The 13,409-nt window shown below is 42.7% G+C and overlaps 1 protein-coding gene across 1 annotated transcript in view; it reads left to right on the top strand.

Moving 5' to 3' along the window:
- pi4k2a (phosphatidylinositol 4-kinase type 2 alpha) overlaps window positions 1-7,397 on the top strand; it is a 10,552-nt gene extending 3,155 nt beyond the window's left edge. Inside the window, exons 3-9 of the mRNA XM_083655550.1 lie at window positions 1-94; window positions 799-956; window positions 1,215-1,272; window positions 1,466-1,565; window positions 3,243-3,376; window positions 5,716-5,775; window positions 6,176-7,397. The exon at window positions 1-94 is cut by the window's left edge and continues 38 nt beyond it. Of these exons, the coding sequence (XP_083511676.1) occupies window positions 1-94; window positions 799-956; window positions 1,215-1,272; window positions 1,466-1,565; window positions 3,243-3,376; window positions 5,716-5,775; window positions 6,176-6,337 (766 nt within the window). The 3' untranslated portion in view covers window positions 6,338-7,397. The remainder of the gene's footprint in view (window positions 95-798; window positions 957-1,214; window positions 1,273-1,465; window positions 1,566-3,242; window positions 3,377-5,715; window positions 5,776-6,175) is intronic.
- The last annotated feature ends 6,012 nt before the right edge of the window (window positions 7,398-13,409 follow it).

Raw genomic sequence — 13,409 nt, forward strand, 5'->3', positions numbered from 1 at the left:
CATAGACAGAGTTAAGTCCCGGGGCAAGAGGCTCGCCCTGGAGAAGGTGCCTAAAGTGGGACAGCGCTTCCATAGGATTGGACTGCCACCCAAGGTAATGTGTTGACTTGTAGTTGTGTTATTATTATATAGGGAAAAACCATCTTCAGGAAGTGTAAAATGGATGATTTATCCAAGTATATGGTTCAAGGGAAGAAAAAAAAGCGTGGATGCTCTTACATTGTTCACTATCATTCATTGTGATGTTCAGTGCGTTCCGGAGTTTTTCCTGTGGAGACTTGTACTTTTGCTGGAATAACCTTTGACAGACACCAGAGAACTGGTGTGAACTTGTTGCATTCAGCTGTGTGTTCTAGGTGGAGAGAGTGATAGACAGTGATAGTGATAGCATAGGAAGAGTTTGTTTTTCCAGTTGAGAAAGGGTGAGGGTAACTCTTACTCAAAACACACGTGCCCAGCGGCTGCATTGCATTCTGGTCTATTGAGGCAAATGTTGGCGAGAAATTGTTCTCAGTTTCCGCCTCTTCTACTGACTTTCTCCCTGTATGATTGTGGAACACCGGTGCAAAATGTCGGGTCTAGAAAGAAGCCCTCGCTTGCTCGTTAACTCTGAGGGACTCGCACCAAAATCTGACATTTACCATGCTTTCAAACACACAGTGCATCGTCAACAGCTGTTTAACAGTGTTAACGTGTTTTATGGGGGATTTGTTCAGCATATTCCCGGACAATGCCAGTTGCCATATCGCTGTAGAAAAGACACTCCAGTATGGTGAAGATCTGTTTCCCCTCCACCAGGTCGGTTCTTTCCAGCTCTTTGTCGACGGATACAAGGATGCAGATTTCTGGCTGAGAAGGTTTGAAGCGGAGCCGCTGCCTGAGAACACTAACCGCCAGCTCCAGCTGCAGTTTGAGCGGCTGGTCGTCCTCGATTATATCATCAGGAACACAGGCATGTCCTTACTCTGTCATGCGCTGATAGTCATTTAGGGCAACTCACTTCTTGAAATGTATGACTACATTATTTAGCCAGTAAGAAGTTGTGTAAAGTTGATGCAATAGTTTATTCCCCCCACACCCCCCCTCTCTTTTTTGTTGTTGTTGCAACATTGCTGAAAAATGTTGCTGTTTTTATCGCAGGCCATAAACTCATAGCTGAGTTCAGCAGTGGGATGTATTTGAATTTGAATTTATTTGTGTCTTCTTCCAGACAGAGGAAATGATAACTGGCTGTTAAAATATGACTGTCCCATGGACCCTGTTGGGAATAGGGTGAGGACACGCATGCGCGTGTGCGAGCGCGCGCACACGCACACACACACACACACACACACACAGTCAGAATCTCGGCATGCATTTAAATATACAGATTCTATCTGTTTCTCTGCTTATATTATATGATATATTATATATCAATATATAAAACTTCCTGTACATGCTTACACCCCCTGCTCTTTTTGTGAAGGACACAGACTGGGTGGTGGTGAAGGATCCTATCATCAAGCTGGCAGCAATAGACAACGGCCTCGCTTTTCCCCTCAAGCACCCTGACTCCTGGAGAGCCTGTAAGCACCTTCTGCACATGACTTTCCTTTTAACCAATCACTGCTTGGCCTTGAGGATATAACCCTGTCATCAGTGGGTCTGCTGGAAGCTGCTATACACAGCAGATCGGCAATTACGCCCCGCCCCCTTTTAGGGGGTAAACGCGAGCCTCTCCCCGTTGACTTCAGTGTAAAATAGCACTACCAAAAAAATATAGAAAAATAACAGAATCAATCTCGTTTATTAATGACACAAAGACACCATGACATGACAATATTATTACAACTCATCTGGCCACAGAATGCGCAAGATAGACTCGGAATATGACTTTGACCCATCTAAAATCATGTGACTCGTCGCATGTTACGGCAGTCTAGCCTGAGCCAAGTAGCGTACAACCACGCTGGGCTCTCCACTACAACAGCATTTAATGTTGTGTCATGAACGGACACAATCATGACAAATATGGGAGACGACACTCAAATTAATAACTCATTAACTCAAATCCACTCTCAATAACGGTCAAACTAGATGAATGATGAATAGTCTGACACTTATTGAGAGTTGATTTGAGTTAATGAGTTATTCATTTGAGTTAGTGTGGACCAGTGATGTCACTGGTCCACACTTTAACACTCAATAACTGTCAAATGAAATGACAGACTTCAAAACAGTTTACAGTTTTCTGATATACTACTGATGTTCTAATGATACAAAGCTGGTTGAAAATGGGCGGAGTGTTCCTTTTAAGTTTGGATTTAATTATTTATTTAGATACGAGGATGCTTTGCTCCGTGTGACGATATATCTTCAGCCAGCTGAATTGCGGCTGGTGATGTGCGATTTGATGTGTGGGAACGAGTCTATCGTTTCAAACAATTTTTCTTTATGACAAATTGGGAATACCGTGATGCCACTGGTACTGTGACTTATTTATTGATTGAATATAATCTATTTGTAATCAATAAACAAGTCACAGTACCAGTGGTAACAAGGTATTCCCAGATTGTCATTCAAATTTGAAAAAACTCTACTCAAGTTGTTATTTCATGAAATCTATATGTTATAGCTTACACTCCATCCTTAGCCTTTGCTCACACAGGAGGCCTAACGTAAGCAGAACTGAAGCTTGAGGCGGGCTCAGGCTGAGCTGACGCTTAACCGTTCACACAAGAAGCCTTCTCTTTTCCTCTCAGCGCCTCCTCGGCATGCCTTGAACCTGCCCACAACTCCCATTGACTTCATGCCTGGCAGCTTCAAGCTTCACGCGTCACGCTTGGAAAATAGGACTGAATCCTGAATGATCGCGTGAGCAAGGCGTGAGCGTGGCTTCAGCGTGACGCGCGCGGGTGGTGTGAACGGCCTCGCCTGTTAACAAGGACTCCTAAATAAAACTTGTGGGTTCAGCGTAGGATGAGCTTAGGTTGAGCATTGCTTCAGCGTACAGTCAGTGTGAATGGCTACTTACTTTTACTTTTTTACTCCAGGAGATGAAGTTTCACAAGGCCAAACACTAGCATGCCTATACTTGTTCAATTAGCTCATTGTATTCATAACTTTTCAACTCTTAACTCTACAATTGATTGATTGATTGATTGATTATTGCAACATGTCACATGAATTTTAGTATTGCACTTTCAATTTGACCGGTTGAAGTATATGTTTGATAAGCCGTTTTTCCTTTGGCCAATTACCAGACCCGTTCTACTGGGCGTGGCTTTCCCAGGCCAAGGTTCCATTCTCCCAGGAAATCAGAGAGCTAGTCCTGCCCAAGCTCTCTGACCCAAACTTCATCAAAGATCTTGAGGAGGATCTCTACGAACTGTTCAAGGTATGGAGTGACTCGGCAACAGACTAGAGGAGAATGAAGAGGGCAGAACAGTGTAGAGAATGTGAGAATCATGCTTAGAAAAGACTGTACATGCATGTACATGCATGTACGTGCATGGGTGGCAGAGTTCCGTCTATAGACTGATTTCAGTCAAACGTTAATTATCTGTTCTGTTTTACATCTGGGATAACGATATTTTTGCTATTCTATGAGCCAGAAGAGAGACATGACATCTCTACTCAACCTGCCTCTGTTTGTGCAGTATGTGTATCTGTACTCCCAGTTCGCTCTCACTCACACACTGCCCTCAACACACTGTCGATACACACACAGTCAGACACACTGCCCTCAACACACTGTCGATACACACACAGTCAGAGACACAGCGAAATGACGGAGAGAAATAAACATTTTAAAAGTGTGGTTATACTTCAGTAGAATTGATGTGGACAATGTTTGGTGCTTGAAACCCGACGCGCGATCCGGGTTCAATTCCTGGCGGCGGTACTTCCGGCTTCGTCAGACGTTCCTACAGACACAATAGACCATTTTCATGGGGGCCAAAACACTAATGAGGGTTTCCAAATTCCAATCATGGAAGTTTGAAACCCTCATTAGTGTTTTGCTTGCACCTGTGTTTACCCTGCCTTTTCGACACAAAATGGCCCCCGTGAGAAGGGTCTATCGGCCGTGGCTGCGGGTGGGAAGCTGGTGGGGTGTGACTCCTGGTCGCTGCAGTAGCGCCTCTGGTCGGTCGGGGCGTCTGTTTGGGGGGGAGGGGAACTGGGGGGAATAGCGTGATCCTCCCACGCGCTACATCGTGCTGGTGTCAGTTGAAAAGAAGCGGCTGGCGAATCCGCATGTATCAGAGGAAGTCTATGGCTGCTCTCCGCAGATCGCCAGAGGGGGTGGAGCAACAACTGAGACAGGGAATTGGCCAAGTACAATTGTGGAGAAATTGGGAGAAAATGATGGTAAAAAAGTATCATCGATAAAGAACCAAACCAATAAAGAGTATGGATAAGTGAGGGATGTAAACAAGTGTCACTGCACAACCTGGACACAGGTCAGATGAAGGGAGGGACCAATGGATGGAGGAGGAATGATTGAGGCATGGAAGTAGAGTGTTAAGGTTTAAGTGAAAGCATTATTTCTCAATGCTGTGTTTGTAATCTTTATACTTTTTTTCCCCCATTATTTTATTTTTAAAAAATTTCAACTTTTAGAACAACAAAAAACATAAAAAAGCAAAACAAACTCAAACACAGAGAAAGGAAAAAAACAACAACATACCAACATTGCGACATGGTGCTACCAGCTACCTAAGAAGCCTATGCGCTTACAAAAGAATTCGACTGGGAAAGTTACTCGTCATTTCTAACCTCGTCCACGTAGGCCAGAAACGGGTCCCATATAGTTGAGAACTTCCCGAGTGAGTTGGTCCTCAAGAACCTGAGTCTTTCCATACGTACAACCGAAACCATGTCCGCCAGCCACAATTGAAAAGAAGGCGGGGAGGGGGACTTCCAATCTTTCAGAATGAGTCTTTTGGCGACAGTCATCCCCTGCGTCAGAGACTGCTGCACAGCCGTGGGGAGGAGCAGAGAGGATTTCCGAGCAGCCGAAGATGGCGAGTTCTGCCTCCAGCTGGAGGGTTATTTTATAGGCCTTAAGAGTACCAGTCAAATATCTTGGCCCAGAATCCAGATAGTGAAGGGCAAAACCAAAAAGCATGTGAGAGTGTACCCTCCAACAGCTGACATACAGTATATCACATAATAGAGAGACAGAAGGGTAGATCTTGTGCAACCTTGACTTGGAATAGTGAAGTCGGTGAGTGACTTTAAATTGGATCAGCTGGTGTCTGCTGTTAATCGAGCAGAGCTGGACCACAGACAAACTCCTGTCCCATATCATTTCAGACAAATCAACACCAAGTTCCTCCTGCCATGCCTCTCTAATCCTCTCAGTGACACAGCCATCAAACAGATATACAAATCTAGAGATAAGGTGCCTGGAGTGGGGGGGGCTCAACAAGACATAAAAAAAAAGCATGTTCATCTGGGAGAATTTCAAAGTCGCGAATCTTGGACCGAACATAATCTCTGACCTGTAGGTATCTGAACCAATGTGTGTTGGGCAACTCAAATTTCCTCCTCAGAAGATCAAAGGATGCGAAATGACCATCTATGTATAGGTCTCTGATGGAAAACAGCCCTTTCTCACTCCAGGCACGTTAAGTTCTGTCTGACCGTGCGGGCAGAAAGGAGTGATTAAAACAAATTAGTGTATGCGTAATCTTTATACTTAACTCTTTCTGTGGATATTGTGTGTTACAGAAAGACCCAGGTTTTGACAGAGGACAGTTTCACAAACAAGTAGCTGTAATGAGGGGGCAGGTGAGTCTTCTGTATTCTAAACACATCTTACAAAACACCTAAAGCTACTATTGTAAGTACATATAGATGATGTACAAATAGAGACTTGCACCAGAAGAGTCGTACACCAGAAAATCAGAAAGTACACCAGTTTGTCTGGGGAAGAAGAGCCACTACCACTTCTTTTGGCACATAACATTTGAACTATTCAATCAATCAATCAATCAATCAATCAATCAATCAACTTTATTCATAAAGTTACTCTTGAACACTATTTTCTGGTGACTGGGCAAAATATGACTAGCCAATTCGCACACCATGTAGAATACCCACAAAGTCCACTCACCATCCTCTTCGGATGAACGTCTTTGCGTATGATTCTACCATAGCCTAGCCTCTCCACCTCCCTTTCCACCCTCAGATCCTGAACCTGTGCCAGGCGCTGAAGGACGCTAAGACGCCCCTCCAGCTGGTCCAGATGCCGCCGGTGATTGTGGAGACGGCCCGGGCGCCACAGAGAGCCAACAGCGAGTCCTACACACAGAGCTTCCAGAGCAGGAGACCCTTTTTCACCTGGTGGTAGAGGGGGAGGAACAGCAGGAAGTCGCCTGGTGGTAGAGGAGGAGAACAGCAGCAGGAAGTCCGTGTGGAAAAGGAGTGAATGTGTCCGTGTGCGGCGGCTGGAAGAGAGGACGGTGTCTTGAGTTTTAGCACGGCTGACCAAATAGAAAAGAATCATCACCCTCGCCTGCTCTCCCTCTTCTGGACACCGAGGGCGAGCTTGGGGGCGGAAAGATGAGGCCAAAAGGAGAGGAATTTCACCATGGATACCTCTCCCTGTTTGCCTCTGTGCCTTGAGCGGATGTCGATGAAGACTAATGACTAAACGGAATAGATGAAGATTTATGTACCTTCCTGCGAGAAAGAGCCTTGACAGATTTCAGCGAAATGTCAGACATTTAAACTCTCGGGTGCGCACACGCACACACACACACACACACACACACACACACACACCAGTCAAAAGCCTCTCACACTTCCATTTGGGCGGGAGGTGTTTCATTCCATATTTCTCTTTTCCTTCATACCCTTCAGCCTTTTAATATGCACCTGCGTACCCCTTTCACACAGAGTTCAAAGCATTTGGGTTGGTGAAAGCATCTGTGACACAAGATGTTTATTTTTTGGGATGATTCTTGAAGAATTATGAACTGGGCACTCAGTGGTAGTATGTCTTCATACAGATAACTTAAGCCATGTGCTTTAGACTCACAGTTATTTGGGTACTTTTGCAAGTGGAAACATACATTTTGCTGAGAAAAGTATGAATGGATAGTCTAATTCTCCTTCATTTGACTTGTTGGAGAAAACGTAATTCTAGAAGTTGCTATTTTCTTCTGCTGAGCATGGGTGAGTTGATCCCATTTGCAAGGAGACAGAGCGGTTGGTGGTTCTCACAGCGGTTGGTGGTTCTCAGTCCTCTGTCTGTCCTGGAATATGTTGATTTCTGTTCATTCTCTGGCTCGTGGGGGTCGAACCTAAAAACAACAATAAAGTAGCTTCTTGCTGTACCGAACTGACATGAAATGTATTGTGACAATGCACTGTATAATTTGTATGTAATATTTAATGACAGATTATAATTAAAATGTATTCCATTAATACCACTGACTCTTGCGTAGACGTTAAAAGAGAAGATATTAGTTTGCTGCTCAATAATGTGACCTGTTTTCTGTCCTTCTGATTGTGTCCATTTCTCGCCTTCTTTTCCCCTCTCGTCTCCACCATGAAGATCATACCTGACGGTACAGATTTTTCATTCAACTGTTCTCGGTCTCACGCAGCCGTCAAGACACCGAGCGTGGATATTATATTATATATTATATTTACCACACACAATGTATGTTTACTGGGAAATAATTGCAATACCTCAAAGCCTCATTCACATTGAACGGCATATAACTGCAGTATCTGGAAACATATCTGTATAAGTCTTTGCTTACAATCCTGTGTGGCTTATTTATAATATACATGTACATTCTTTCATATATATGTATTTACTTCATACCCAGTCATCACCATCGTCTTGAGACGTCTTAAGATGTCTTGAGACATTTTGTATGGTCAAGATGTTTCAAGATACCTTGAGACTTAAACTGAAGACATGCAGTCGTGTGTTAAGACATGAAAGTGCACGTCTTGAGACATAAGAGACAGATTTTCTGTGTCTTGAAGACATTGAACATCTTAAGACACATTTTCTATGTCTTAAGACATGAAAGTGCACGTCTTGAGACATACGATTTTCCATGTCTTCAAGACTGAATATCTTAAGACATTTTTTATGTCTTAAGACATGAAAGTGCACGTCTTGAGACATACCATTTTCTGTGTCTTCAAGACTGAATATCTTAAAGGAACACTCTGCCCATTTTCAACCAGCTTTGTATCATTAGAACATCAGTAGTATATCAGAAAACTAAACTGTTTTGAAGTCTGTCATTTAATTTGACAGTTATTGAGTGTTAAAGTGTGGACCAGTGACATCACTGGTCCACACTAACTCAAATTAATAACTCATTAACTCAAATCAACTCTCAATAACTGTAAAACTAGATGAATGATGAATAGTTTGACAGTTATTGAGAGTTGATTTGAGTTAATGAGTTATTAATTTGAGTTCGTGTGGACCAGTGATGTCACTGGTCCACACTTTAACACTCAATAACTGTCAAATTAAATGACAGACTTCAAAACCGTTTACAGTTTTCTGATATACTACTGGTGTTCTAATGATACAAAGCTGGTTGAAAATGGGCGGAGTGTTCCTTTAAGGCATTTCCTGTGTCTTAAGACACTGCATATCTTAAGACATAACTTTGCCTTTTTTCAATTGGACCAATTTATATTGATATGTAACACATTCCAAATATATGCATAGCCCTTTCCACAGCAACCGTTTTGAGGTGGTAAAGTAGGATGTAAAACAGGTGTAACCAATAACATTGATGAGGGCTACTGGCACTGGGACACCTGAATGGAATGGAACCATCATTAATGGTATGGTTACAACCTGCTTTACCACCTCAAAATGGTTGTTGTGAAAAGGGTCTCTATTGCTGTTTGGTGTGTGTGTGTGTGTGTTTGTATTTTGAATGACATTTTGTAGTCATGAAGGTGGGTTGACTGCAACTGCATGCATTTTTGGTTTGGCAATATTTGTTTTGTGTTGTTCAGTTATTTTAACTTAAAACATTATAGTTTTATGGTTGTAACTTGTAAGTGTCTGTCAACAGTGTCTGACTTAAGACACCTGGCTAGCTATGTCTGCTGTCTGTTTGACAGCATTTTGTGCTGCAACTAAAAGTGATCAAATTGTACGAATTTATAAACTGATTTGGAGTGAAATTAATAATGCATCTCTACTAGTTTTAAATCATATACATTACTAGGCAGTTATTATTATTATTAATAATATATTATATTATTATTATTACTGTTAGTGAGTTTCCTTTTTGTTCTGAAGGAGGGGACCCGACAAGCATGAGGGAGGCTGGCTCTGTGTTGAGAGAGCAGAGAAGAGGAAGCTGAGAGGAAAGATCACCACCACCCAACGCTGCGGTGGAGTGGCGCAGGCGCCCCTCTTTGTCAGCGGCCATCACTGTTCAGACTACTGTGCCCACCAGCCCCTGCCCCCTGCCCCACCCCTTCACCTCACCTGTCCCACCCACCCCCTCACCTGCACAATAACTTGATCCGCAAGTATATGTATATTCTTATGCACTATGTTGCTGTTGACAATTAGGATTTGGATATGGAAGTCTTTTGTTTTAAGAGAATCCACAGCTTCTGTGTGAAGGGTGTTGCAGCCAGTAGAGAGAAGAACCCCTTGCAGACTGTGAGGAATTCTAAGAGGGAGCAACGCTTTGCTTCCCACTTTTGGCAACCCAGACAACATGCTGGAATAGGGACTAAAATCAACTGGTACCAATGGCCAATAATGTGAAGCTGCTGAAAATAGGACAACTTCTCCAGATACTATAGCACGTAAGAACTGTACGTTCTCCACTCACACTCAATACAGTAGCTGTATTTTTTGTACTACAGAACAATGTACATTTATCTACAGAGTTGTATCTATGTAGGCTTTTTATATACATTTTTTATAATAAAATGCTGACATACTCATGACTACATTGTACATGTCTTGTTATTATTTTTGTTATAATAATAATATGATGTAGTAGTACTGTATATTTACCAACATTTAGACGTGTTGAAATGTGTTGCATATCTTTTTTTTTTTTATCAATTATTTTCCCATAAGAAGAGAAGTGCAAGAATACATTAATAACATTTACAATATCAATTCAGTTCAACAGTGTACATCTTTCTTCCCCCCATTTATTCTAAATACCCTCCCCCCTAAGTGGGAAATGTGTTGCATATCTTGTGTTGAAAAGTACTTTACATCTGTGTGTCTTTCCAACGGTGTCTGTTGGAAGAGATAATGTCTTGAGATCACATTGTTTTGTTTTTCATTTTTTAATCCTTCTTCATCCCATATATTACTAACGTGCTAAATAAAGCACATTAGTAATTCTAAAATAAAACAAGTCAAATTTGTTTTTATAGCCTCTATTTGCTTTTATTTTCAACCTATACTTGAATGAGTGTCCAGTTTTGTTGATAATCTCAGAAGTGGGAGTTTACAGTATGATGAGCACTTTAAGGCAGCATAAAACCCATCATCCTATCTGAATGATCTGAATCACTTTTCTCTCCTCAACGGGTTGGCTAATCATTCTGAACCTGCACATGAGCATTCCCATCATCCCATGTGTGTTATTTCAAGCAAATGGCCTCCAATATGAACACAAATCAGTTATATTTTCAGGAAAGCATCAAGGTCAACTCATATTCAAAATGCTGATCCTCATATGGCATTAGGCTATAATGTACATTTAGATCGGTGAAGTTCAATAAAGGGGTCAACTATAACGTCTGACATATTGCTCTTATGCCAATGTCTGTAATATGCATCTTAGCTAACATTAGGCTATAATAATAAGCAATGGTTATTTCTGTACCCTTTTGATGCTTTGCATAAATAGCTTGTTCTTCTTTCGTAGGGGAGACAAAATGTAGACACTTTTTCAGAATAGTTATGTAATTTATATTATAAAAGCTATCTCACAAATAATAAATACAGTGTACAGTAAAAGTTGTATACAAATGCACAGTAAGATAGAAATTGACAAAAAAAAGACAAGTGAAAAATGACAAAATGAAAATCAAACCACTGAACACCAGTGCAACATGTTTAAAAATGCAAAACAAATGCCACAAAGTGCAAAATGGCAATGCTCACAGTAGAAAGTGTTGATAGTGCCAATGTGAACTAAATAAAAATCCCTCTGTAACAGAACATTGCCTATGTGTCCTATGACACGGATCTCTTTAAAATTGGTCTGAGAAAATAAACGCCAAAAAACAAGGTAACAAAAGAAGGCAGACCATAAACTTCCATAGGCAAAAGAAATAAAAAGAAATAAACACTTTGTACATTTAAGAATTTAAGACAAGGCCTGTTTTGTACCGTTATACCACATCATCAAGTCAGCATTGCACTGCAGGTAGGAACTTCCTATCCTTCTGACAGACAATTCATCAATACAATAAGAAAACAGTTCAATATTCAATATTTTCATTCATTTAAACATGCCTAAAAGCTCATGTCGTAGTATTTCACTTCAGGATCGTTTATCCAGCGTTGTTTTTGAGCAATGAAAAGGGACAGTGCTCCAGGCCAACTGAGTTCATTTTCTCAATGTACCTTTCCCTCTCCGTTGGAGGAAGTGTACTTTTGACATTATCTAAAAGGAAAACTGTCCAAATCCCTGTAAAACCGACCCAGCGGGCCGATGCCTGATAAAGAGCCCCAGTGGCCCTGCGAGGCTGATGGTGTTACCAGAGGAGCAAGCGGGATGGGAGAGCCGAGTCTGGAGACTCCACTGGAGACAGTGACCTAAGACGGTAAATGTCTTCAACATAGTCCGGCTGCTGCTGCATGGTGGGCTGAGCCCAGTAGTCTGCCCAGAGCCGCCTGGTGCGCTGGTTCCTCGTTTCGTTTTGGCCCCCTGGGACCAGGAGGGAGGGACGAGCATCCTCCTCCGCAATAGCTACCTCCGCCACACGAGGCGTCCTGAGGCGCGACAGTGACCTAAGACTGTAAATGTCTTCCACATGTTCCGGCTGCTGCTGCATGGTGCGCTGAGCCCGGTAGTCTGGCCCCATCTGCCTGGTGCGCTGGTTCCTCGTTTGGCTTCGGCCTCCTGGGAACAGGAGGGAGGCGCGAGCATACCATGGATGTAGTATAGGAGCATACTCCTCCGCCATAGCTTCCTCCGCCACACGAGGCGTCCTGAGCAGCGGCGGGGGGCTTAGGAGTGACTCTCTGAGCATCTGAGGAGAGGGGAAGGTAAGAAGAATTAAGTGATTTGTTTTAGGTGCAGTTGTATACAAAGGCTTGTAGTACAAGTGGATTCAGTGTCTCATGTGCCACTGTGAGTGTGTGGATTGTTACCTGAAGGTCTGAGCGGCGCATCCACGGACAATAACCCATTATGGCCAATCTTGACTTTTGCACACTGAAAGAAAGATAACAATCAATCAATTAATCATACAATATCATTTAAGTAGTACCCATACATGTGTGTGTGTGTGTGTGTGTGTGTGTGTGTGTGTGTGTGTGTGTGTCAGCATTCATGTCAGTCACCAACCACACATACACACTTGCAGATAGACTATCAGAGATGAAATAATTTATAAAAGCTAATCTATTCAAATATTCATCCTCATTTGGATGACATTCAAAAGGTGTGTCAACATTAGGATGATAAATTCTTTGTTGCTGCACTTTAGCTTTACAGCAATATACCAGTTTCAAGCCCTATAACATTTATTGCAGAGTCCAGCTTTTTTGTGCCATAGGATAGCCACGCCTCCTGCTATATCCTGTTTGGGTCAAACTTGACTAACTTCACAGTTTTGCAGCAGGTTGTCTTGGTCAATATGCGTCGTGCCAAGGTGAGTGACCAGCTCGTTCCCCCGCAGCAAATGTGATGCTCTAGTCTAGTCTACAGTGACCATGAATTGGGCCGACTGCCGCGGCTCATAGCGCCGGACAAGCGGACAAGTCTGGACAAGTCTGGCCAGAGCTTTCGATTGTAGCAGCCTACTATGTCACCAACCGCTCCAGATTCATGATTTTCGGTTTTTCAAAGACAGAAAAGTGGAATTTATGCAACAATTTGGAAGTCAAGTTTCTAAAGGTTCGTTTTTATACCCAGACGTGAGAGCGGCACGACTGTCTCATTGGAAATGCGTCGTGTGGGTCGCCGGGCGCTAATGCTCAGTTTGAGCGAGAAGCGCCCGGCTAGCGGGGTAACGGCCAGCCCAAGTTACAGACAAAATGCCAACGTCTAGATGTGGTTAAACCTGTTGGCAAAGCTCACCAGTGTTGATAGTTTTAACACTGTGTCAACGGTCAACGACCTACGCTAAGTAACGTACTGTTTCAGTCTGATTCAGTCAATTCCATCCGGTCGAAACAAAAACTAGGCGCCCACATTAAACTCAGAGTCCCAACGGTG

This window comes from Poromitra crassiceps (genome assembly GCF_964638095.1).
Source record: "Poromitra crassiceps genome assembly, chromosome: 19".
Taxonomy (NCBI): domain Eukaryota; kingdom Metazoa; phylum Chordata; class Actinopteri; order Beryciformes; family Melamphaidae; genus Poromitra; species Poromitra crassiceps.